The sequence below is a fragment of the Medicago truncatula genome, chromosome 2, assembly GCF_003473485.1.
Source record: "Medicago truncatula cultivar Jemalong A17 chromosome 2, MtrunA17r5.0-ANR, whole genome shotgun sequence".
NCBI classification, from domain to species: Eukaryota; Viridiplantae; Streptophyta; class Magnoliopsida; order Fabales; family Fabaceae; genus Medicago; species Medicago truncatula.
Genome location: NC_053043.1, coordinates 46,755,483 through 46,780,253, shown reverse-complemented (window position 1 = coordinate 46,780,253; position 24,771 = coordinate 46,755,483). Strand labels below are relative to the sequence as shown.

The following is a 24,771-nucleotide window of genomic DNA, read 5'->3' as shown; positions in this document are numbered from 1 at the left end:
GATAAATTCCACTAACCATATATCCTTTAGTTGAGTCCAACCCCCAAGACCACATGTCCTTTAATTCACCCTGCAAAGTAAAAGGTCTCCAGAATTCGCAACACTCCCCCACTTGCTCTTATTTTCATGCTAGTAATTGTATCCTCCACTTCCAAGCATCACCCTCATATTCCAACCGAGCACCTTCATCTGGACAACCGTCACACATTTATTTTCAGCTAAATAAAAAAGACGGTTGAACCTAACGCCCAACAAATCTCCTTTCAACCAATGATTCCACCAAAATAAAATAGATGACTCATATCTAACAAACGCCCCACATTACATCAAACTAACTACTCACTCCTAAACCAACACTTGCCATAATTTTCATCACCTTGTTCCACCATCTCTAATTCGCCCCCTTCCTAACCATAACGCACAAGCAACACCCTATACAACAAACACCCCTTTTACATATGCAATATTCAACATCATTTACCAAGCAAAACATATTTAATGATATTGTTGAATACACAGTTTCTCCATTTTAGAAAGAGTGACAAGTTCAACAGAAAAAATGTAATCTAAAATAAAGTGGCATCGTTTATTTTCAATGCAATACTATTAATGTTTTTTCAATTATATTTTCTAGTTAATTTTACGTGCGTCATTAATAAGTCAATATTATACAATCCCTCACTCTCATGATAGGACTTTTAACCATTTTACGCAAATTAAAAAATGTACTATATAAAATATTACATTCCTCTCTAATTATAAGATCTTTTTGATTTTTTTTTTTTTTTTTATCTTTTGTTATAAAACATGTTTTGAGTTCCATTACTTACCTTTTTTATAAAACCTTTTTTATTACCCTTGACATAATTTGTCTTTATAAGATCAAGGGTAATAAATGAACGAATGAATTTAACAAAGTGTCCAATATTAGAAAGCTGGTCTCTTCTCATAGATCCCCTCCACTCCACTCCACAACAAACCACATCACCCTCAAAGCCTCCCACGTAGTCACTATTGCTTCCTATTTCTCGTCTCTCATCATCGGTGAAATTGAACAACTTCTTCTGTTACAGCAACCATTGGAATGTGAAGAGGGACACACACACGTATACAATGAGCACTGATGATCGACGAAAGCATAGAATCTTGATGGTCTCAGATTTTTTCTATCCTAACTTTGGTGGTGTCGAAAATCACATTTATTATCTCTCTCAATGTTTGATCAACTTAGGCCACAAGGTTATATTTCCATTTTTACCATTCTTTTCTAATTAAGGTAGTAATAGCTTGCTAACGTTATATTTAGTAACTTATTTGGATTTATTAGGGATTTCCAAGATCTTCTTATTTAGAGATTTATATTATTACATCAGAATTTCTGCAAGTGCTTCTAAAAATAGCTTATGACACGTGTCTGTCCCTAAGTTGTTTTTTAGCTTACCTGGAGTTTAATTTCATTTCCTTTTTTTATGGTTAGAAACAATCTTTGTAGCACTGACACTTCTAATAGAAGCTGAGTCAAGTGTCCGACATTAACAAATGTGATTACATTCAAATATTCAATTATGCCATTAATTAATCGCGTTTAAGATGAGTATTTATCATTTAAGTTTTTATGTATAAGTTATTTCTATGAAAAAAGATAAAATAAAGTCACATTGTTTTCATAAACTATAGTGCTATACTAGAGAGCTTATGAAAATAAAGTGAAAACAGTTTATGATCATGCCATGAGTTGTTTCCATAAGCTCTTCCAAACAATAGATAAGCTCAATTAAGTCAATCCAAACAGACTTTAAATTTGCAATGTGAGAGCAATTTACGTTTTCTTCTAACTCATAACAATTTAATTGTGTGATTAGTCAACTAGACATGGTGGGAAAAGACTTGGATGTTGTTAGCTATGCTTAGGTTTTTTGTTTGTAGTAATGTGAAATTCAATGAAAAATGACAATTCAGGTGGTGGTTGCAACTCATGCTTATGGAAATCGATCTGGGGTCAGATATATGACTGGTGGTCTGAAAGTATACTATGTTCCATGGAGACCATTTGTTATGCAGAATACGTTTCCAACCATCTATGGGTTATTACCAATTATAAGAACGATTCTTATTCGAGAAAGAATTACAGTGGTGCATGGACACCAAGCCTTTTCGACATTTTGTCATGAAACTCTCATGCATGCAAGAACCATGGGATACAAGGTTGTGTTTACAGATCATTCTCTGTACGGTTTTGCTGATGCTGGAAGCATTCACATGAACAAGGTGTTGCAGTTTACCTTGGCAGATGTGACTCAAGCCATATGTGTTTCTCACACAAGCAAGGAAAACACAGTGTTACGGTCAGGTTTGCCACCAGATAAAGTTTTTGTAATACCTAATGCCGTTGATACTCCCATGTTCACGCCACCAGCAGTGGATTGTCCAAGAAGATTGGAAGAGATTGTTATTGTTGTTATCAGCCGATTGGTTTATCGGAAGGGAGTAGATTTGCTTGTCGAAGTCATCCCGCAAGTATGCCGGTTACATTCCAATGTGAGTTGATAAAAGCATTGTCTGTTTTTTTGTCTTGCATAACTAGGAAATTTTGCATACCCCATTTGGAATGTTTTGGCTTTTCATAATGGTTCTTATAGTTACAAATATTTTGTTTGGTGAATTTTCTGTGGTGCTTGCCCTGATGCTCTATGCAAGTAAAAGATGCTTTCGTATGCAGCATATGGGCTGTTTCATGCTGTCTGTTAAATACTATCTGTTTTTATAAATTTAGATACTTAAAAGTTTTGCAAGGATTTTCATCAAGCAACATGCTTTAATAAGTGTGTTCCATATTTGATGGAAATAGAAAGTTGATTTTAGTCATGTCGAAGAAGAGACTAATTCAAGACGACCTTCCGTCTTTGGTGTTGACCTGTACTAAAACTGCACCAATAGAAATAAATAATGCCACAGCAATGGATTTAAGTAATTTTTTTTTTAATTGTAAACTTTCAAAGGCATAACTTATATATCTGTTTGAAGGTTCGTTTCATTGTTGGAGGTGATGGAGCTAAGCGTGTGCGGTTGGAAGAGATGAGAGAAAAACATTCTTTACAAGACCGAGTTGAAATGTTGGGAGCTGTGCCACATGCACAGGTCCGATCTGTTCTGATACGTGGGCATATCTTCTTAAATAGGTTCAGCTTCCTTAACATGTTTCTCTGCTTTTTTTTTAAGCTTTACAATAGTGAGTTTATTCTTCTTCTGCTTCAACATGGAAGTTGAACAGTTATTGAAGCTTGAATTTACTTCTGTGATGGGACGTTGGGGTTTTTAACGTCAGCACCAGTTATTGTACACATCTATTTTTAGTCTTGATAACATTTGTATTGTTTCAGTTCCTTAACGGAAGCTTTTTGCATAGCTATATTAGAGGCTGCTAGTTGTGGATTGTTAACAGTCAGCACACGTGTTGGAGGAGTTCCTGAGGTAGGCAGTACAACATATTTTGCTTCTATGCCTGTTCGGGGTGAGAACATAGTAATTTACAGTGTGTCTTAGAATTTTGTTTAAGAACTTTGGGTTCTTTCCAATTCTACAATCTTGGAATGCTATCCTATAGAGGCTTGATATAGATGCAATTCTTTGCTGTATAGGTTTTGCCAGATGACATGGTTGTTTTGGCAGAACCTGATCCCAGTGATATGGTGTATGCAATAGAAAAGGCCATACATATGCTGCCAAAAATTGATCCACAAGTTATGCATAATCGAGTAAGTTTTCTGTTTAAAATTTAAGGGTATGTTTGGATTGAGGGTTTTGGAGAGGAGGACACTATAAAACAATTTTTTAAATCAATTAAGTGTGATTGAACAATTAGATGATCATTAATCACGATGTTCTTTTAATTTTAAAAAATAAAACAAATGTATATATCAAAATATAGATTTAACCCTCCAAGCCCTCCCTCCAAAACACACCCCAAATGTTCTTTTCTGAAACATTTCGTGGGGAAGCTAATTCCTTTTTGTCTGTGTTTTCTGTAGGTGAGGGAGCTCTATGACTGGAACGATGTTGCCAAAAGGACTGAAATTGTGTATGACCGTGCTTTGAAGTGTTCCGATCAAAATCTACTAGAGCGTCTCTCACGGTATAATCTGAACATCACAAATTCAACTTGACAATAATGGCAATATGCAGTACATAGTTGTAATCCCAAGTCTACATTTATTAAGTTATGTCTTTTTGCTATTTACTTTAGCAAAACATTATTTTACCTGCTTTAACATAGGCTTGTTGACTTGTCCGAAAGAAAAAAAAGCTTATTGATACATGGTAAAGCAATGTATTTTTTGGATCTTTATTTGGCAGCACTACAATCAAGACAATTCTTTTCTATGTGTATAGTAGTTCAAGTGTAAAACTAATACCTAGTTTAGAAGAAGAAACATGAATCTTATTAAGTATATATAGATCTTCCTCTCTTTATTCAAAGATTGATGTCAGTTTAATCTTAGAACATGTATGTTGTATTGAATTGAGCAGCTACCAACGCCGATTTTCTCTATTTTCTTCAGATACCTCTTTTGTGGAGCGTGGGCAGGAAAGTTGTTTTGCTTGGTTATGACTGTTGGTTATCTGTTATGGAAGCTATTGGAACTATGGCAGGTAGGCAGTGGTCTTGGATGTATGCGACATTTTCTGTATGATTATGTTTCAGATTTTCGTAACTGTATTACTTGTATATTTCCATTATTAGCCTGCAGATGATATTGAAGAGGTGCCGGATTTCACTCTTGCACGCAACTGCGATGAAGAAATCTTGGAAAATACACAATGATATTAATGGCGTATTTTGGTGTTCCACGGAGTTCTCTTTTGCTCATAAATCTGAAATGAAGAAGAATACTGATGGTGTTTCTAGTAGCTGCATTTCATCTCAGTTCCCAGATCTTGTTAAAGCTGATAATCACTAGATCTTGATGCCGTATACCGATGTGTCTGAATTGGAGAATGGAGTCCGGATGCACTTGCCATGTAGAGAACCACGGAAGGCTGTGTTAGTGTTAATGTCAATGTTTTTAGCATTACTTTGTTGAGCTTCGTAGTTAAACACATAAATTTAGTCTGTGAAATTAAGGTTCTGATATTTTTTTGGGTACAAGAGCATCTAGAAGCACTAGCTCTTTTCATTAATGAAGAATATCCCCCCTCCCCTTTTTCCATGAAATGCCAGATTGGTCAATAAACTAATAGCTTGCATGAAATGTCACATTAGATGAACAATTAAAGATGTTAAATTCTCAACATATTCCATGCAAAAGGAATTATTTGCTGCTTTACACTATAATCAAGTTTTGGAGTGAAGTTAATTTTGAGTCGATGTGTTAAGAGGAAAATAAGTACAAGTACAAGTTATGATGGTAGTTTTAGCATACACATTTAAGGTGATACTCCCTCCGTTTCTAAATATAAGCAAAATTTACTTTTTAGATTCATTCATTTAATGATGATGTATGTGGTACATATAAATGAATGAATCTAAAAAGTCAATTTTGCTTATATTTAAAAACAGAGGGAATGCACGTTAGAATTCATGGAGCAAGAAAATAAGTGTCAAGATTGAAGTAATTTTTTAACAAAATTCCTTTTGTATAGTTGTATCCAAACGAACTATTTTTTTTTTCTTTCTAAAATGCAATTTTTATTACGATAAACAAATCATTCAATGTCAAAATCACATTCATTTTAATCTATAATAATCGGACCTAAATATACCATACCATGCAAGTTGAGAAAGTTGTGTTAGACCTTTTTTTTTTTTCAAATTAAGAAAGAAAAACTTAAAATTTTATCTAAGATAGATATTTCACTTGCTAAGTTGGTCAATTTTTAATAAAAAATATAAAAGGTTGTTGGTCAATTTATACTAAAAAGAATATCATCAATAATTCATAATATAAACATAAATAAAAGGTAGTAGCCAATTTATGGTAATTAAACTTAATAGTGTGAAATAAATAGCAGACTTGAAGTTTTCCCATTTGAAAGGGAAGTCTAGAAACACATCATAAAAAACCTAACTATATAGATCATCTTCATCTGCCCCTCCAGTAGTAGTTGTAAGGTGGTCAGATACAATAGCACTAGTTGCGGTATTTGAAAATCTAAATTCACTTCCAAATCCCCTTGATTGTTGTAGAGTCTGAGCAAATGCTTGATATTTGCGTATATCAGCATCACTGACACTCCTACGTGCATACTTCATGGACTCCTCAAAATGAGCAGCTTTAATCTCTGCAACTATTTCGTCTACCAAGTCTTCATCCATGCCCTCAGGGTTTTCCTTCCTCTTCCTCTCTTGCTCTATGTCCTGTAACCACAACAATATATTAGTTCAAACATTATCAGAAGAGATTCATCAAGTCAGTTTCATATTTGTATATATATTAGCAAGCACAAGTTCATCAAATCAGAAAGTTCCATCTTTCAAAGTTCTAAGGAATAAAAGAAGTATACATCCATTAGCCAAAAACATACCTTCTCTATGTTTTCTCTTATAGCATATTTGCATGCTCGCTGGCATATTTCTGTAATGTCTGCACCACTAAAACCTTGAGTATGCCTAGCCAATGCTCCCAAATCAACATTTTTCGCGATCGGTGACTTTCTCAAGCAAGACTTGAAGATCGAATGACGGGAATCCTCATCAGGTAGAGGAATATAGATCAACTGATCTAGACGGCCTGGCCGAAGAAGTGCTGGATCAATGATGTCAGGTCTGTTAGTTGCCCCAATAATGAACACAGTCTTTTTGGCAGACATGCCATCCATTTCTGTCAGAAGTTGATTTAGCACTCTATCAGCGGCGCCACCAGCATCCCCAACACTGCTCCCTCTCTACAAGAACGACTTAATGGTTATATACAAATACAAGCTGGAAATAAGAAATCAAAGAGATGCATGCAATCACAAAGATACTAAAAAACATCAAGGGCCTATTTGTATTGTCTTATTTGACCTTATCTACTTGGCATAAGCACTTGTGAGATTGTTTGGAAGAGCTTATGACATGTCAATAACCTCTCTAGAATAGCCTATATGGAAACAATTTGAATTTATTTTTATCTTGATATAGAAAAAGCTTATTAGTAAGTGCCAACATGATATGCGCTTGATTAAGTTGTTTATCCAAACAGGGCTCAACTTGATATCCTTATACTTTATTTTGCAGCAGAGTACAAGCAATAATAATATGATCTCAAAAAAAAAAATATATATATACCTCACTTGAGTAGCAGCCATGGTTAAAGCATAATAACATAGCAATGCATGAGTTTATAGTAACTAGAAACAAACCTGAGTGGCAATGGAGTCAAGCTCATCAAAAAAGAGGACACATGGAGCTGATTGTCTAGCCTTGTCAAATATTTCCCTAACATTGGCCTCACTTTCACCAAACCACATTGTAAGCAACTCTGGGCCTTTTATACTGATGAAGTTAGCTTGACATTCATTAGCAATTGCTTTGGCTAACAAAGTTTTTCCACATCCCGGAGGACCATAGAAGAGAACTCCTTTGGATGGTGACATCCCAAACTTCTCAAACTTTTCCGGGTGCTCAACCGGATATTGAACAGTCTACGTACACACAAACCAAAATCAGAAACAGGTAAAACTAGTAAGGAAATCAGGTGTAATTAAGTAGTAGGAAAGATTTATGACCTCTTGCAGTTCACGCTTGACATTCTCAAGGCCTCCGATGTCCTCCCAGCTGACATTAGGCACCTCAACAACCTGTTAATACAGACATTCGTAAGAAAACAGACAGCAAAAAAGGAATGACCCATTGACTGATCAAGTAATCAACTAATGATTTCTAAATATAGGAGTCGTATAAAAAAACTAACAGTTTCGCGTAGAGCTGATGGGTTGCTTGTTCCAAGTGCAGTATGCAAATGCTCATTTGTAACTGCCATGGAATTTAGTATTTCAGCATCAATAGTCTCATCCTCTAAGTCAATGACGTCCATCTTCTCCCTAATGCATTGTAGAGCAGCTTCAGTGCAAAGAGCAGCAAGGTCAGCACCAACATACCCATGAGTATTTTTTGAAATTCTCTCCAAATCAACCTACAGAGTAAAATCGTAAATGAGCAACTGAAAATTTGAGGAAATTGAAAAACCTTATTAATACTGCAACTATCATAAATAGTAGTGAATTTGACTAATGAATGGAACCATAAAAAAGAAAATACAGAGAACAAAATAGAACAACATATGTGAAAAGTTAAGTAATATGTAATGCCCAACTTACATCATATGAGAGCTTCATGTTTTTGGTATGTATGCGAAGGACTTCAAGTCGCCCAATTTCATCTGGAACACCAATATCGATTTCCCTATCAAATCTACCAAACCTTCTCAATGCCGGGTCAATGCTATTGGGGCGATTAGTGGCCCCCATGACAATAACATGAGCACGGGATTTTAGCCCATCCATAAGAGTCAGAAGTTGTGAAACAATCCTTCTTTCTACTTCACCATTTGTCTTGTCCCGCTTGGGTGCAATAGAATCAATTTCATCAATAAAGATGATGGATGGTGCATTCTTTTCTGCTTCTTCAAACGCTTTCCTAAGATTGCTTTCACTCTCTCCAGCCAGTTTGGACATAATCTCTGGTCCATTAATACAAAAGAAGAAAGCTCCAGTTTCATTAGCAATAGCTCTTGCTATTAATGTCTTTCCGGTACCTGGGGGTCCAGAAAGCAAAATTCCTTTAGGTGCTTTCGCACCAATTGACTTAAAAAGTTGTGGATGCCTAAGTGGAAGCTCGACCAACTCGCGAATCTGTGCCATTTGCTTCCTAACACCACCCACATCATCATAACCAACTTCATCAAGTCTTTCTTCATCATCTCTTTTCACAGGTTCCCCCTCACAGAAGATCTCAGTGTCTGGAGCAACCGTACAGTACTCACCAGGATCAGTTTCAATGACCTTAAACTCTACACTTCTCATCCCTCCCCGCACAAGAAATAGATCTCCTTTTCTGACGGGACGATAAGCTTCCACGAAATAGGCTGTAAATTATATACATTAAAAAAGTTAAGACTTGTGCAAAAAGATTAACATATACATATAACATATTCAAAATGTAAAATTATAATGCCTCTAAGAAACTAAAGTTTAAAGATTAGACAAAGCTAGCAAAACCAAGTGATGAAAGGTGGGAACTCACGTTTCAAGAAAGCATCAAAGAGATTTCCAGTGAGACCTTCAATTGTATCATCAATAGGCAGAATGTGCACACGTTTACCATACTTGACATCAGTACACTGATGCACAGACACAACATCTCCAAGCCGAACTCGCAAATTCGACCTCACAACTTTGTTCATCCTAATCCTAGGCTCTTCACAGGTATCATCACCAAGAGCAATACAAACACTATCCTTCCTTTTCTTTCCCTGCAACACAACATAAACCACATTAACAAATATTTTTTTAACATTGAAATTAAGTATTATATGATCACAATTTTATATATACGAAATTTTGTTCTTACATGTGTCCATTATATATATTCATTCTAAACACAAACTCTTGATTATCATTTCAACTTATACAATTAGGACCTTTTATATTTTATATTTTAGATAGATGTTAATAAATCATTTAATTAACTTTGTAAAAAAAAATCATTTTATTATTATCTATGAGACATATTTATTTTAAATAAATATTATACATAACCTAAATAATAAATATATGTAACCCAGGCAATTCGCCGGGTAATTCGCCGGGTAATTACGCTTGAAAAGTGGTGTAGTAATTAGTTGACCAAAAGTAACAGTTTATATTTCCAAGACAATTTTTTTACTTTTGGACCGGGGCACTGGTTAGAGACCCTACACTTAACCCTCTAAAGTACTCCCTCCAAAACCCTTTCCCAAAACCCTATATGCTTTGTTTGGAGTTGGTTTTTGGAGGGTTTTAGAGGAAAATGCTTTGAAGGTTTAAGTCTATATCTTGATAACATTTCATATTTAAAAAAAAAAAAAACAAAAAAACAAAAGAACAACATGATACTCCCACCGTCCTTATTATAAGAAACAAAACCAAAAAACATCAAAACCAATACAATCATTAATTAAAGAAACTTTTTGAATATTCTTACAAATATACCCTCGTAAAAAATTGTGAAACATTAAATACACACACCAATGTTAAAAAAGAGAAGCATTAAATGAGGGATATAAAAGTCTTTTAAATAATAAATACACTTTAAGAGTTGTGAAATTTTCTTATCAATTGGACCAATTTTTTTTTTTTGAAAATTTTCTTATAATAAGGACCGGGGGAGTCTTATATGCACATGTATCATATTGTTCTTTCAAACAAAATTGAGATACCAATTATATATTGAAATATATACTTAGCACTCCAAAGTCTTCCTTTCAAAACCCTAAACCCTAACTTGGTAACACACCATTTGACTTTGCCAAATTGGAAATTTACTTCATCTATTTTTGGAGGAAAAGCGAATAGTAAATATGGTAGTGATCAAAATATATTACCTTGATGAGGATAGTATCGCCTCGGAAAAGCCCTAACTTTTCCATGGTTTGAGGGTGCATGGCGACAATAGAGTTATCACCGTTAACAGCCTCGTCCACGACAAGCCGATTTGGCGCCTTCTTACGTTCCAGAATCGCGGTGGAGAAGTCCTTCTTCCCAGCCCCAGATTTCCTGAAATTCAAACCAAAAACTTCAATATTATCAAACAAATTCCCTGGACAATGATAATCAAAATTTGTGTATTAGAGAGTTAACTTGATAATCGAAATTTGTGTATTAGAGAGTTAACTTACGAGTCCGATGATGATTCAGGTTGAGACATTGTTGATGGAATTTGAAAATCCGAGAAAAAACCTTGACTTGGTTTGAGTTGATGAAAAAAAAGGCAAAGCAGTGGATAAACTTTATAGGGTTTGGTTTGAGTCGATGAAAGAAAAGGCAAAGCAGTGAATAAACCTCGTAGGGTTTCTATATATTTATAGATGTTTCAGTTTGTTTCTTAATGCCAAAATTGTCTTGTTAAGTCTATTTTACTATTTTATCTTTTTTAGAAAGATCTAGAAAGCGTGGAAGATCATTGTATTTTTGAATTTTACAATATTCGTATTTTGAATAAAAAAAAATATTCTTTCAACAAAATAAATTCTTTTTTTTTTTTTTTGTCCCCGTGAGCATAGCTCATGTATTATTATATTCAGGGGCCGAGTTTCGAACCCCGAACACTCCACTTACTTTGAAAAAAGTGAATTCTAGTCACTAGACTACATGACAAAAAAAAAATTCTTATTTTTTTAACACATTTTCTGTTTCTAGTAAAATTGATTTCATATCTTTTCTTTTTTTTCTTAACAAACAATTGATACAGGACCCGTTTGTTACGGATAAAATAAAAGTGATTTTGACATTAAATAATTTTCTTAACAAACAATTGATATAAGGCCCGTTTGTTACGGATTAGAATAAAAGTGATTTTGACATAAAATAATTTTCTTAACAAACCAATTGATATAAAGCCCGTTTGTTACGGATTAGAATAAAAGTGATTTTGACATAAAATAGTTTAGAGATTTTATGAAAAATCAGAATCTATTTTGTGTTTGTTTACAGTAATAAAAATCACTTTTTTAAATAAATAATTTAGTTTGTTTGGATACAACTATATAAAAGGGATTTTTTGTTACAAAATTAGTTCAATTTTTTAAATCATATTTTCTCTCTCCTCTAAAAAAATTTATTTTTTGAGAAGTTGCTAATAACAGCTTCTCATTTGATGATGTTTTTAGATTATTTTTATATTCTGATTTTTTTAAAAAACTTTAACAAACGGATGCACAACTCTTAAAACTCTTAAAAGTAAAAGAAAACAATAATAAACGGGCTCATACTCTCTCCAACAAACTCTTTTTTTTTCCTTTTCGCACGTGAAGATTAGCAAATTGGGTGACCACAAAGACCTTTGAGGATAATAGGTGTGAGACATGTGTCAATGGCTCATTGGTTAACTACATTGACTAATAGTAATTCCTATTGACAAGCAATATAACTTGGCACTCCACAAAACTAACTCAAGATCAATGCAAGACACTAATGAAAATTCCAAGAAGTACCCAAATGTTATCTATTGTTTAAGGATTGTAAATTATGAGTTGAGCGACTTGATTATCATATCAACAAATATTGAAACAATTCAATATGTTGGGGCCACGATTCATAACGGTCGCTCTTAACTCCACTCGACTCCTTTCATTGTACATATATCCTTCACTTATGATCATCACAATACACACTTTTTTCTTCAAGACTCATACCTCTCACTCTTTACCCTGACTAGAGTGTCTCAGTGCTTGCAGGTACCCCCCATCTTCAACTCAACAAAAGGATGCTCATCAGTCAACCTCTCATCAAAATATCAAAATTTTGTACGAGCTTTTGTGATTCTCTTCAAAATTCATTCTTTCAATGTTAAGAGAAAGTTTGTATTTATAGCCATCTACTTCATCTAATACGTTGTTACTATTCATACTTGTGGAGAGACTCTTGGTGTTTGATAAGAATTGCTAGAATGATATTTTCTCCTTTGTTTTACATGTTGAGGATAAGGGTGGTGGTTTTTTTTTTGTGGTGACCGAAGTTTGAATCTGAAACCTTACATATACTATGCATTATTCAAACCAACTGAGTTAAGCTCGGAAAAACATAAGATGGGAGTTTGATCCTCGGGTGTTATAACCATGAGGATGACCATATCTTTCTTTGGAAAAAAGTGCAATAGTAAAAGTACAATCACCTTTACAACTTTTCCTTGCTTGTCCTCAAAGATAGTATTTCTTGATTGCTTTTGTATTTCTTGTCCTCAAAGGTATTATTTATTTATCTTTTGTCTGGATTGTCCTCCAAGATACATGTTTGAAAAGTAAATTATTTGTTTATGCTTGACCTTTGTTTTTTTTTCAAGGCACATATTTTTCCTCTCATCTTCATCTTTTCTTTGTATCAAGACCTCTTAATAAATATCATTTCTTATTTATGCCTTGAATTGGATTTAGTTTCATACTCTTCTTAAAACATGGAGAATGCGATTATTTTTTAGAGCGTATGACTTTAACATGTTTGTAAGAATGAATTATTGTCCTTAATAAAAAAGCATACATTTAAATAACAATATACGATCACAATCTTAATACTTTTATCATTCAAAAATAATTTCAAAGGGATTTTTGCAAACAATGAACGTACGAAAATCACACCCATGATAAATGGATATGTTGGCACTGAATCTTGGAGACCCGGTTATAATAACATGTATAGCTGCGTGGATCAAGATCCATGTCTCCATTTAGAACTCTACATTTCTGAGTTCCTCCACTGTGTCGGCAATGGGCAGGGTACAATAATCTGAATCGACGACGTACTAAGATTCACACGAATTGCTTGCGAACTCAATCTTGATGCTAAATTTCTAGTTTCTATCAAGACTTTGGGTCGGGTTTTTTCGGTGGAGTATGAATTCTGGTGTGTCTTTGGAGTGCCATCGATACATCAACCGTATCAGACTGCAATGCAATGGAGTTATGACAAAGAAATGGTTTGTAAAGTTGTGAAGGTCAAGGGCGTTAAAGAATAGAGTGAGTTCGTCCAAGCCAAATTGATTTTTTTTTTTTCTTTCTTTTTTGGACGTTTGTTTTTAGCGGTCAGATTGTCATTTTGGTGGTGTATTATTGTGGTCTTCTATCGCTTCTAATTTTTTAGCAGCTTTGTATAATTCATTTTTCTTGGTTATTGAATGAATGGTTGGTTGGTTGAATGTTAGGAATTTCCGTTTGCCTCTCAATCAATTGATTTTTCTTGGCTATTTTTTAAATTATTTAATGATTAGTTGGATGCTATGAAATAAAACTTCTATTTGACATTTTAATCATGTTGCTGAAACATGATAAATATTAATGATAGTTTGATTTGTCTATAAACATTTTATTTGAACATTGATGCAACTCTAGATTATATTTTAGAGGGAAATGGTAGATAGTTGAATTTATATTGTTTGATGAAATTGGTGGTTTCACTGTATTAAAAATATTAAATGACATAAACAATATAATTAATTAATATTTTTTTCAATCAAGATAAGACATGTAAAATTGAGAGAGAAAACAATAAGTTTTAAATTATAAGCTACTTGATTTAACTTATAAAAAAAATGCTATAAGCTATTAAAAATAAATTATGAGCTCGTGGTAAAATGACGATTACTACAGATATCTTTTTTAATCATATGGACTTATAAGCCGGCCCTAGTTTTCTCTTTTTAGATTTTCTCTTAGAGTTTCTTCATTGAGGGTGGTTTTGAGTCAATTCTTGACCTGAAATCACACATCTTCATCTTTTTCTCTATTTCAATCTAAATAAGTGATTTTCACATAGATCTAGATTTTTTCTTTGTGATTTCATCATCTAAGTGTGGTGCTTTGTTGTTCGTCGTCTTGTGCGGCGTTGTTTGATTTCCCGTCTTCGTCCGATGCTCATTTGATTCTTACTGAAAGATCGATTATTCAATCAAAGATTTGGGCGTCAACGTTGGAGATCCGGAGGCCATGGATATTCCGGTCACTTTAATTTCATAATTTATTTCTGTAGCCATTATGCCGTTATATGCTATTAACTTGGATGTTGTGAGTTTGTTCGCAGATTCATCCTTTACGTTTTTAGCGGTGTTGAATGATGTAAACAAAATATTTACAAAGAGGCCTTTAATGGCGCAACAAAATATTTACATGCACTAAGATCATTGAATTTTATTAAATATTTGGTTATTTATCAATAAAAAGATTTTCATATATTTTTTGGTTGAAGTATTGGATAAACAATTTAAGAGTGGTTCTTCTATTTTTAGAACATATGTTGGTTATTTTGGGAGCAATCATTTGTAAAAAAAAAAAAAAATGAAGGTTAATGATTTCCTTATACATAATAAAGGTTAACAACGTTCATAACAAAACTCCATAAATCAAGTTTTTTTAATGAACAATATTTTGTTTACAATCAACATTGGCAAGAATACAGAGAGATAATAATCTACAACGATAAGTGGTAACAAAAACTCAATTGTTAACAAACGAGGAAATAAAAATGATTGACTAGACTAGTTAAAAGAATTTTTCTAATCACACCATGTTTAATTATGGTTACACTTTAAAATGAAAAAATTACCCTTTTATAAAATTTAATTTTAAAAAGCCTATTCCTTCTTCTCGTTACATCCCAAAACCCCTCTTCAGTTTAAGTAGGTCATGTAAACTGAGTTTAAGTGTACATACTTGAACTTAGTTTAAGTAGGTCATTTAAACTTAGTTTAAGTAGGTCATGTAAACTTAGTTTAAGTATGTCATGTAAACTGAGTTTAAGTGTACTTAGTTTAAATATGTCATGTAAACTCAGTTTAAGTAAGTTATGTAAACTGAGTTTAAGTGTACATCTAAAAGTTCAACATTGTTCAATGATTATGCGTAATCTCAGTTTAAGTATGTACATGTAAACTTAGTTTAAGTAGGTCATGTAAACCCAGTTTAAGTAAGTCATGTAAACCCAGTTTAAGTAGTTTATGTAAACTAAGTTTAAGTAAGTTACGTAAACTAAGTTTACATGAACCTACTTAAACTGAATTTAAGTTAACCTCAACAATGTAAAATTGAAACTGTCGTATAGTGCAGTTGAACAAGAACAAGAAAATTGAAACTAGCATTATTGAAAAAGAAGAAGAAATTCGCAGTTGAGTATGGATGAAAGATATTTTGATTCACTCTTTAATCTTCCATAGAGATTGATTGAACATCAGGATTGTTTGATCGTTTGTGGGTGAAAGAGATTGGAATTTTAGAGTAAAATAAAAATTTTACGAAAATTTATATAAAAGGGCAATTTTGATATTATAAAAAGCTTTTAATTTTTTTTGGGTGTAACCAGAAATATATGGGGTGTGAATAGAAAAATTCCTAGTTAAATTGATTTAGTAAAAGAAGCATATCAATAAATTAGTTTTGAAAAATCAAATGTAAAACAAGTTATAAAATACTTGGTTAGTGGTTAAACTATTTGGATAAGTCTTTGAAGATTGTTTTCTTGACATTCAAAACGTCATATTGACACATAAAAATGATCTTTTTATCTCCGACCGTAATCAACTACCATTCCATGCATACAGCACAAAAAAAATAAAAAAATGCGCTAGCGAACTACCGTGGAGCATGTCCAGTGATTTTTTTCTGCCATCTGCACAGTTCCAATTGAAGCTTCTAAGATCCACTTCTCACTATTTCTCATCCTCTTCCTAGCACACTACGCATTTGTGAATGGAGATGCCACTTTGATCAAAAGCACTTGCAAGAACACCAAATACTACAATCTATGTTTCTCTTCTCTTAAATTGTAATTTTTTTTTGTTCTTCCCTCAAACGGAGACTTTAGCTCAAATCAGGTTGATCTCTTTGGACAAGATTTACTCGGTGACTTCATGGATGCTCCAATAAATCAGATAAATCATAAAAGCCATTAAAAAATTATATGAACCTGTGCCTTCCTATGATAATCAGTAACCACGAACAAGCAACAAAACAAACTGAAAGGTAAACTTAAGAATCTCCCACCATGAGAGGGAGTAGAAAACCAAAACAAACTGAAATTAAAGGAAATAAATTGAATGTCTTTTTTAGTTTGGTAGCTAATCGGGGGCTTGAATTCTTGACTGTTATATGATGCCTAGCCTGTACATATAAGCACCGTCACACCGTTCCACTCCGGCACAAATCGGATCTCCCATCCTTAGGAATATGGGAAAATCAATTTTTTGATACTCCACCGTAGTTAACTGTTGGAGTTTTTTTCTTCCTTTTTTTTTTTTTGCTGTGTTGGTGTACAACGGTACCGCTAGATCAATTTGGTCCTTTTTGTCCATTTTCATATACATTTTCAAGCTTCAAATATAATATTCTTAAGCAAACATAGATAAGGATCATAGATTTGAAGACTGGAAGACCATAAGAAAATAAAATCATGAATTTTAAGCTTAAAATTTCATATGAAAATGGACAAAAAGGACCAAATTGAAATGAAAAAAAGATAAAGGACCAAACTGTTACCTGAAGTTAAGTTAAGGGACTATAAGTGTAATTTTTCCTTTTTAAAAAATAACTCTCAAACTTTTTATCAACTTTTATATATGTTTTAAATTGCAAGTATTTTGTAAATAGGCACTACAAGAAACACTGCCTTTTGCCAGGGGCAAAATCCCTGTCAAAAGGACAAAAGCCCTGGCAAACGGGACATTTGTGAGGAAAAAATGAGGGGCAGTTGGCCTGGCAAAAGCGCTCATCGCAAACACTTTGCCAGGGGCTACACCCCTGGCAGAAAAACGAGGGGCTGAACCCCTGGGAAAACGCCACGCTTTCTCCCTGGCAGAACCCCTGGCATGTTCCCTCACTGTCGTCCTGCACCTCTGACTACGACTGACCTCTGACTGAAGTGACAAGTGACAACAGCAAAAAACGAGGGACATGCGAGGGGTTTAACCCCTGGCAAATGTCCTTATTTTTAAAAAAAAAAATATTATTTTTATGAAAACGAATTTTTTTTATTAATTAATAAAATATATTTAAATTAATTTAAAAATCAATTTTTTTTTAAAAAAAATTGTTAAAAAATCAATTTAATTAAAAAATATATATTTAATTTTTTTTTTTTAAACAATTAAATGCATATAAATAAAGTTTAATCACACAAACACTAATATGTCTAATTAAAATGCATGAAATAGAAAGTGTACTTAATAATATTACAAACCGTGCAGGAAAATAAATATTGTGCCGGGAAGCATGGAAAACCTCCCATAATCATACAAACCATAACATAATAGTAAAGAAAACACACAACAAGCATAATAAGCATCAATCATCCATCTCGAGGTCGTCATCATCATCCTCTTCGCCCTCACCATACACTTCATAGGGGTCGTCCGCATCATCATCACACACTGGAGGAGCCCTCACACTCTCTCGGCTTCCACTCTGCTGCCCAACACCTTGCTCATTCATATTCCAGCCTTGCTCTTGCCTAAATGTGTCCAACTGAGAGTCTAGGAATTCTCGTTGCTTCCTAACCACCTCATGGATCAGGTCCTGTTGGGTTTGCATATGGGCAGCAAGTTGTTCTTGAGTCAACCTAGTGATCAGATCCCGCATTTCTGGAGTGAGCTCAGGTTGCCGAGAAGAGCCCTCCCCAGCATTAAGGGTCAACTTTAGAGTGGTAGCAACACCCTTGCGGTAGTTTCCAGCTAAGTTTTCTGCACCATACAATCGCCCCTTCTTCTTCTCACCAGCAACTTTCGTCCATGCACGAAGTGTGAGAGCTTCATCAACAGAGCATCCACGGGAGAGCGCCTCCGATAGCTGACGATCATACTCCTCCTAAAATAAATAAGAATAAAATAGTTAAAGATAAATAAACATTAACAAAAAATTATAATCACTAATAAAATTAATTAAAATACACTTATGTAACAATTACCTGGCATATCTTGGAGCGATCATCAACATACTGGCCTGATCGATATGTGTGGGTCTTCTTGTGGAGCTCATTTATGTATGGCTCCCTACCCAGCTTCTTTGCCTAATTGACAAGAAACACGATTATTAAGTAGTTAGTAAAACATTAAACTATATTTAAACACAAAATATTTAAAAACATACATTCTATAAAATTAATTAACAGAGTTATTATTTTTAATTACCAGTCGACGGGCATGCTCTGCTGTGCTTATGCAGCCTCTCGTGTGGATGCATCCCCCTTTCTCTGATGCTCTGTTCTTCTTTGCCTTCTCTGATTTCGTCTTAAACTCTGGACTCCCCCAATAGTCCACCAACTGCCTCATAAGTGGCTCCCCGATCCAGTAGGGCCTCTTTCCAGCAGTCTTGTGACGAAGTCGGACATGTCGCAACATGTCGGAGAGGCGGGCAGAAGCTCTAATGTGAAAGTTCCTCCTTATCTGAGCATAGTACCTGGGGTTCCAGGTACACTTCATCTGCATATTTGTTAACATATTTTAGGAAATTAGTAAATTATAACATATGTGCAGATAAGTTAAAATATATTATGATAAGTATTAATGCATATATTTTATTTTATCACAAAAAAAAAAAACAGCATGCAAATATTTCATTTCATCACAATAAATTAAAACAACATGCATATATATTTCATTTGATCACAAAAAATAAAATAAGCATATATATAAAATTCATTTTATCACAAGAAAAACATGCATTTTATTTTATCACAAAAAAAAATGGATATATTTTAAAAATTGCCAACATTCATGCATAATAATATTAACAAACAAAAATAAAATTATCATGATATTATTTTTTTTCTTCAGATTTTCGGAAAAAAATAATACTTTATCAAATAATTAGCATATTTTACATACAACACATCATCAACATGTATATCAGTTATAGTGTTATGAGAAAAAAATATCACTAACTTGTTGAAGCTTTACAATAGAAATCTGCAATGCAATCCAAAAACAGCAAGAGTTGGAGCAAAAGCTAACACCAGGAGGCGGATAAATAACACAGCTGCAAATAACAAACAAAATAAATAACATTAATAAGTAGTAAAATTTAACATCATGATAAAACATATAACAAATGAATAATTTTTTTACCAAATTAAAAAAGATTGAAGAATGTTTTGTATGAAGGTGTTGTGTTTTAAGAGAAGGAAAATTTCTAAGAGTTTTGCAAATTGTTACAACCGGTGCTTCATTTATAGGAAAGGGAAAAAACCAGGGCCTTTGCCAGGGACTATTCCGTCGGATAAAGCAGTCAAATCCTAGCTTAGGTAGGCGCAGAAGTAGGCGCAGAACGGGTGGTTAAAAGCGACGGAAATATGCAGAAACCGAGGGGTTCTGCCCCTGGCATGCCGGCAGCGCACAGCTTTTTGCAGGCCCTTGTCAAGTCAGCTGGGAAAACGCAGGGAATCCTTTGATTTTCGCAAACCGAGGGGCAGTTCCCTGGCTTTTTCCGTCGTTTTTAGCTGACATAGCAGAGATTCCCTCAGATTTTCAAAATTCAAACTGGCGCCTAAAAAAAACCGACGGATTTTGGCAAAAAGCGAGGGGCAAATCCCTGTCTTTTGTGCCACCGGTTTTCCTTGGTATTTTCCCTGGCAAAGGGTCATTATTCTTGTAGTGAGGGTTGACCCATACGAAGTCTGAAAAATAACTCTGTAAACTAAAAATCACATATTCTAACCCTCTAATTTGAGATGTTTATTATTTTTTACCGTAGTTGAGGTCCAAAAAGCTACTTAGAGGTTTAATTTTTCATGATTACGAATTAATTATGAATTTTTAAAACGTTAAAAACTAAAAAAACAAAATAATAAAAACCCAAACCTAAAAATTGAATTTTGAGTTGATTGTTTGCAGAGACATATATAGAAATACATAAAAAGGATCTGCAAAATTTCGTAGCATTTCAAAGATGTTTCGATTTAGTTTTATTTTTCAATCAAAACGTGCGAAATTGCATTTTTGTTCCGAGTAAGCGTACCCATTTTTTTTTTGAAGGAAGGAATTTATATATATTATGTCACATGTGAATTTACGATAAATTTTTCGCCCAGAGCCTATATAATTCCTAGCTCCGCCACTATATCTATATATTATTATTATTATTATTATTATTATTATTATTATACATGTATTCTAAGTTACACTTTGCTTATGTGCCACCTCACCAATTTTCCCCTATCTAACTAATTTTCTAAGCATTCACCATGTGGCTCTCTTTTTCCTTCATTTTTGACTTCTTTATTATGTAACTTCCAATTAATTTGCGTGACTCCTTCAACTACTCATTTTTTTATTTATAACCTACAAATTATTATGTAACTTCCAATTAATTTGTGTAGCTCTTTCCACTACTCATTGTTTTATTTTTATAACCTACAAATTTAGTGTATAATTTCATTATCTATAAAAATCATTGCAAGAACATGCGAAAACTTGATTACTCATTTTATTTCAAAGGATGAAGAGTATTTGGAGGAGAACGAAGGAGGTGGATTTTGTCTATCCCATGAAATAAGTCAATAACCATATTTCAGCCATTAGGTATATTGCAGCCTTTATATTACCAAAATAATATTGTAGCATTTGGATTTCATTATATATTGTGCCTTGAACAAGTTAAATCACATGTTTGGTCTTTGTTCTAGAATTTTTTTTAGGGTGTTTGACATTTGACAATATATATTAATATAAATGTTAATAATCAAAAAAGTGGATTTCATCATTTTATTTTATAGAAGGGTAGAACATACGGCTAAGATATATGTTTATGGTTGCATTTCAAAATTATTCTTACTCTATCCACTTTTTATCTATAAAAAAAATTGCATTCATATAGTTTATTAGACAAATTTTCTTATTTTGACTCTTCCATTTTTCAATTTTATTTTTTTTGTAGTTTTCATTTTTCTCTTCCAACGTCATGTACATTTCCTTTTAATATTTTGTTATCTAATGGATATCCTTTCTTTGTAGGGTTTTGGAAAAAGGAGAGTTTTTTTGAAAGGGCTCTCTATCTCTATATACATGTATTCTAAGCTACACTTTCCTTACATGTCACCTCACAAATGCCCCTTTTCTAACTTATTTTCTATAAGCATTCAACATATGGCTTCTTTTTTTTTTTTTTTTTTTTCCTTTTTTCATCTATTTACTAAATATTTATATATATTCATTCTTATATTTATTATGTAACTTGTCAAATTGAGCTTTGTAACTTCCCACTATCTATTTTTTCATCTACCAATTACAAATTTATCACATAACTTCTGATTAATTTGGAGAAAATAAGTGCAAACTCAATCTTTTAAAAAAATTGCTTTTCGTTATGAACTGATGCACATGTGTGATTGTACAATTAATATAATATTTTACCTTGGAAAAAAAAGAAGCAGAACTTACGTATATAGTGTCAATTTTGAAAAGAAAAAAAAATAAACAAAAAGGCTATATTAGAAGTTGGTAACCAATATTATAATTAAGAATAAAAAAATAAAAAAAACAAGAAGAAGTTAGTAACCAAGCATGATGGAAGATGGAAGTTCAATGACAATTGGTAAGTCACAAATAACGTAAATTAATGGTACAGTTTTTTTCTTTCACTTGAATGCAGCTTTTTTATTATGAAAATGGAGAGAATGATCACTATTTATTTTTCCTCTAAGACCTTTCATTTGCATATTAGATTTTAATTACACACCAACCTTTTAGTTCACATATGTATTTCACTAATTGAAAACCAAATGTTGTAATTCTTTAGTATATATACTGTTCTATTTTTTTCAACTATCTACCCTACCTTCTTAACATATTGTCTTTGTAGAAATCTAGAGGTAAGCAAGCATAGACATGGCAACCCAACATAGGTCAGACAACAATATTTTCAATTGCATGGGTAAGCAATCATGAAGTCCTTCGTTGCAATTATGAAGTCCTTCGTATTGTTAGTTTCGTGTTATAAGTAAGACAAGATTCTTTTCAAGAATAATAAGGTCGCTTTTGTGGTGGTGACAACATAACTTACATATATTGCATGTTTTAGTATCTAAAAAAAATTCTACCTCTCTTATTCTATCTAATTTTTCCAATGTATATGTGTTCGTATGATTGAAGAAATGTACAATTCACCTTTATAAAGTCTAATAAAAATTGTAACTTTGGATTTTATTGTATACTGTCTCTCCGACAACGATAAATCACATGTTCAATTTTTTTACGAGTAAATAGTCAATTTCCCTCCTGAAATTGTAAGTTTCATCAATTACCCCTCTGAAATTAACAAAACTTCAATTACCCCCCTGAAATTTCACAACGTTAGTCAATTTACCCCCTCCGTCAAATTTTTCTGTTAGTGAACATGACGTTTTGCAAATATCCCCCTGAAGTTTTGCACTTATGTGCAAAATGCCCCTCAAATTTAAAAATTTATATTATTTTTTTCTTAAAAACAAACAATTAATAGTTAAATATTAAAGCTAACTATTAATTTTGGAGTTTGGAAAAACTACATACATATATACATCAAAATAGGGAAAAATGTGTATTTTTAAAGTGACAATAATGGTTATTTCTAATAGACAAATTATTATTTGTAGAGGTTTATAAACAAATTAATAATCAGATTTAAATTTATATTTTCTCTTTCACCATCTTAGTCTTTTAACTCCTCCAACTCCTTCAACAATGTGCTCAAACCATTTAAACTACACAACCCCCAATATTAATCCACAAATCATCCCATTATTGTCACTTTAAAAAATACATATTTTTCTCCATTTTGGAGCCTATTTTGATGTATATATGCATGTAGTTTTCCCAAATTCCAAAATTAATAGTTAGTTTTAATATTTAACTATTAATTGTTTGTTTTTAAGAAAAAAATAATATAAATTTTTAAGTTTGGGGGGCATTTTGCACATAAGTGCAAAACTTCAGGGGGGTATTTACAAAACGTCATGTTCACTAACAGAAAAATTTGACGGAGGGGGTAAATTGACCAACGTTGTGAAATTTCAGGGAGGTAATTGAAGTTTTGTTAATTTCAAGGGGGTAATTGATGAAACTTACAATTTCAAGGGGGAAATTGACTATTTAGTCATTTTTTTACTATGCTTTGTTTGTAGTGTTCGACATATTATTTTAGTAGACTTTTTCCATGATATAACCACAAGAACAGAAAAGGTATGTAATTTTGGAATTTTTTATTCGATTCTTTTCTATTTTGTTGACCATATGAAAATCGGTTGATTTTCCTTCTTAACGCTTTCAACATGAATCAGAAAATGGTGGAATTTTGTCTGTCAAGGTTCATCAAATTTATTTCAAGTCTAAAAAGAAAATCAGCAAGCACTAATGTAAAAGAGTTGGTCATGTTATTTTTTCCATCCTCATCTTACATTTGTTTGTACAACTATAAATTTCATTATTTTTTACTTTTCAGGTTTTTTTAATCACATTATAATTCTCAGTAAAAAAATGAATTTTGAATCAGGTTTAATTTTTGTTAGAGTATGGGTTTTTTGTCATAAAAAAAATAAATTTGAATCAGCAAATCATCATCATATATAGTTAATACAAGAGAACTAGCCATTTGATCAATAGCTATGCATTCAATATTATATACAAAGTTTTCTGCATTTATATGCCGTTTTTCTTTTTCTCTATTAGTTATTGGTTATCATATGTGAAACAATTTTGTTAAATTTAAATAGATCACAAAATGAATAAGTTTTAGTCTTATGATACAAAGATTAGTTTTAGTTGCTACTCAATTGTCTTCTTCTAAGTATATTCCTTTGAATTAAGTTATCCAAGTATCTCTACATTATCTCTTATATAAACTTTAAGTGGCTTTGCTATCGCCAACCGATGTTTGTCATTGCAGTATTCCCTTACGTTAGAGGGATGAATTTATGCAATTCAATAGCCAAAATAATACATTCTACACGGGTCTAATGCCATCAATTTCATTGCAATTTTTGTTTCATTTTCCTATTAAATTTCATTAATTTTGTTCTCCCATTTAGAACCGTTTTAAACTAGGATGATGTGATAAATGTGCCTATGATGACATATGATATATCTTC

The 24,771-nt window shown here is 32.8% G+C and overlaps 3 protein-coding genes across 4 annotated transcripts; 1 reads left to right on the top strand and 2 right to left on the bottom strand.

Moving 5' to 3' along the window:
• The first annotated feature begins 886 nt into the window (after positions 1–886).
• Positions 887–5,291, top strand: LOC25487844 (phosphatidylinositol N-acetylglucosaminyltransferase subunit A). 2 transcript variants are annotated; one of them, XM_024777326.2, is made up of 8 exons: positions 890–1,239; positions 1,960–2,538; positions 3,025–3,179; positions 3,381–3,471; positions 3,639–3,755; positions 4,029–4,132; positions 4,560–4,650; positions 4,742–5,291. In XM_024777326.2, the coding sequence occupies exons 1-8, from the start codon at positions 1,114–1,116 to the stop codon at positions 4,820–4,822; spliced, it is 1,344 nt and encodes a 447-aa protein (XP_024633094.1). In that variant the 5' UTR covers positions 890–1,113; the 3' UTR covers positions 4,823–5,291. The 2 variants fall into 2 exon arrangements, 1 of the variants encoding a protein (XP_024633094.1); XR_005644215.1 differs by lacking the exon at positions 4,742–5,291 and having other exon boundaries at positions 887–1,239; positions 4,029–4,216.
• Positions 5,292–5,993: 702 nt separating this feature from the next.
• On the bottom strand, positions 5,994–10,885 carry LOC25487843 (cell division cycle protein 48 homolog). The gene is made up of 9 exons (XM_039831127.1): positions 10,857–10,885; positions 10,563–10,734; positions 9,224–9,452; positions 8,299–9,065; positions 7,893–8,114; positions 7,708–7,779; positions 7,342–7,623; positions 6,523–6,882; positions 5,994–6,355 (listed from the first exon to the last, which is right to left on the bottom strand). Exons 1-9 carry the CDS (start codon positions 10,883–10,885, stop codon positions 6,062–6,064), a joined length of 2,427 nt encoding a protein of 808 aa, XP_039687061.1. The 3' UTR covers positions 5,994–6,061.
• Positions 10,886–17,904: 7,019 nt separating this feature from the next.
• LOC112419028 (uncharacterized) lies at positions 17,905–20,155 on the bottom strand. The gene is made up of 5 exons (XM_024775751.2): positions 20,112–20,155; positions 19,595–19,688; positions 18,842–19,132; positions 18,619–18,720; positions 17,905–18,518 (listed from the first exon to the last, which is right to left on the bottom strand). The coding sequence occupies exons 1-5, from the start codon at positions 20,153–20,155 to the stop codon at positions 18,000–18,002; spliced, it is 1,050 nt and encodes a 349-aa protein (XP_024631519.2). The 3' UTR covers positions 17,905–17,999.
• Between the last annotated feature and the right edge of the window lie 4,616 nt (positions 20,156–24,771).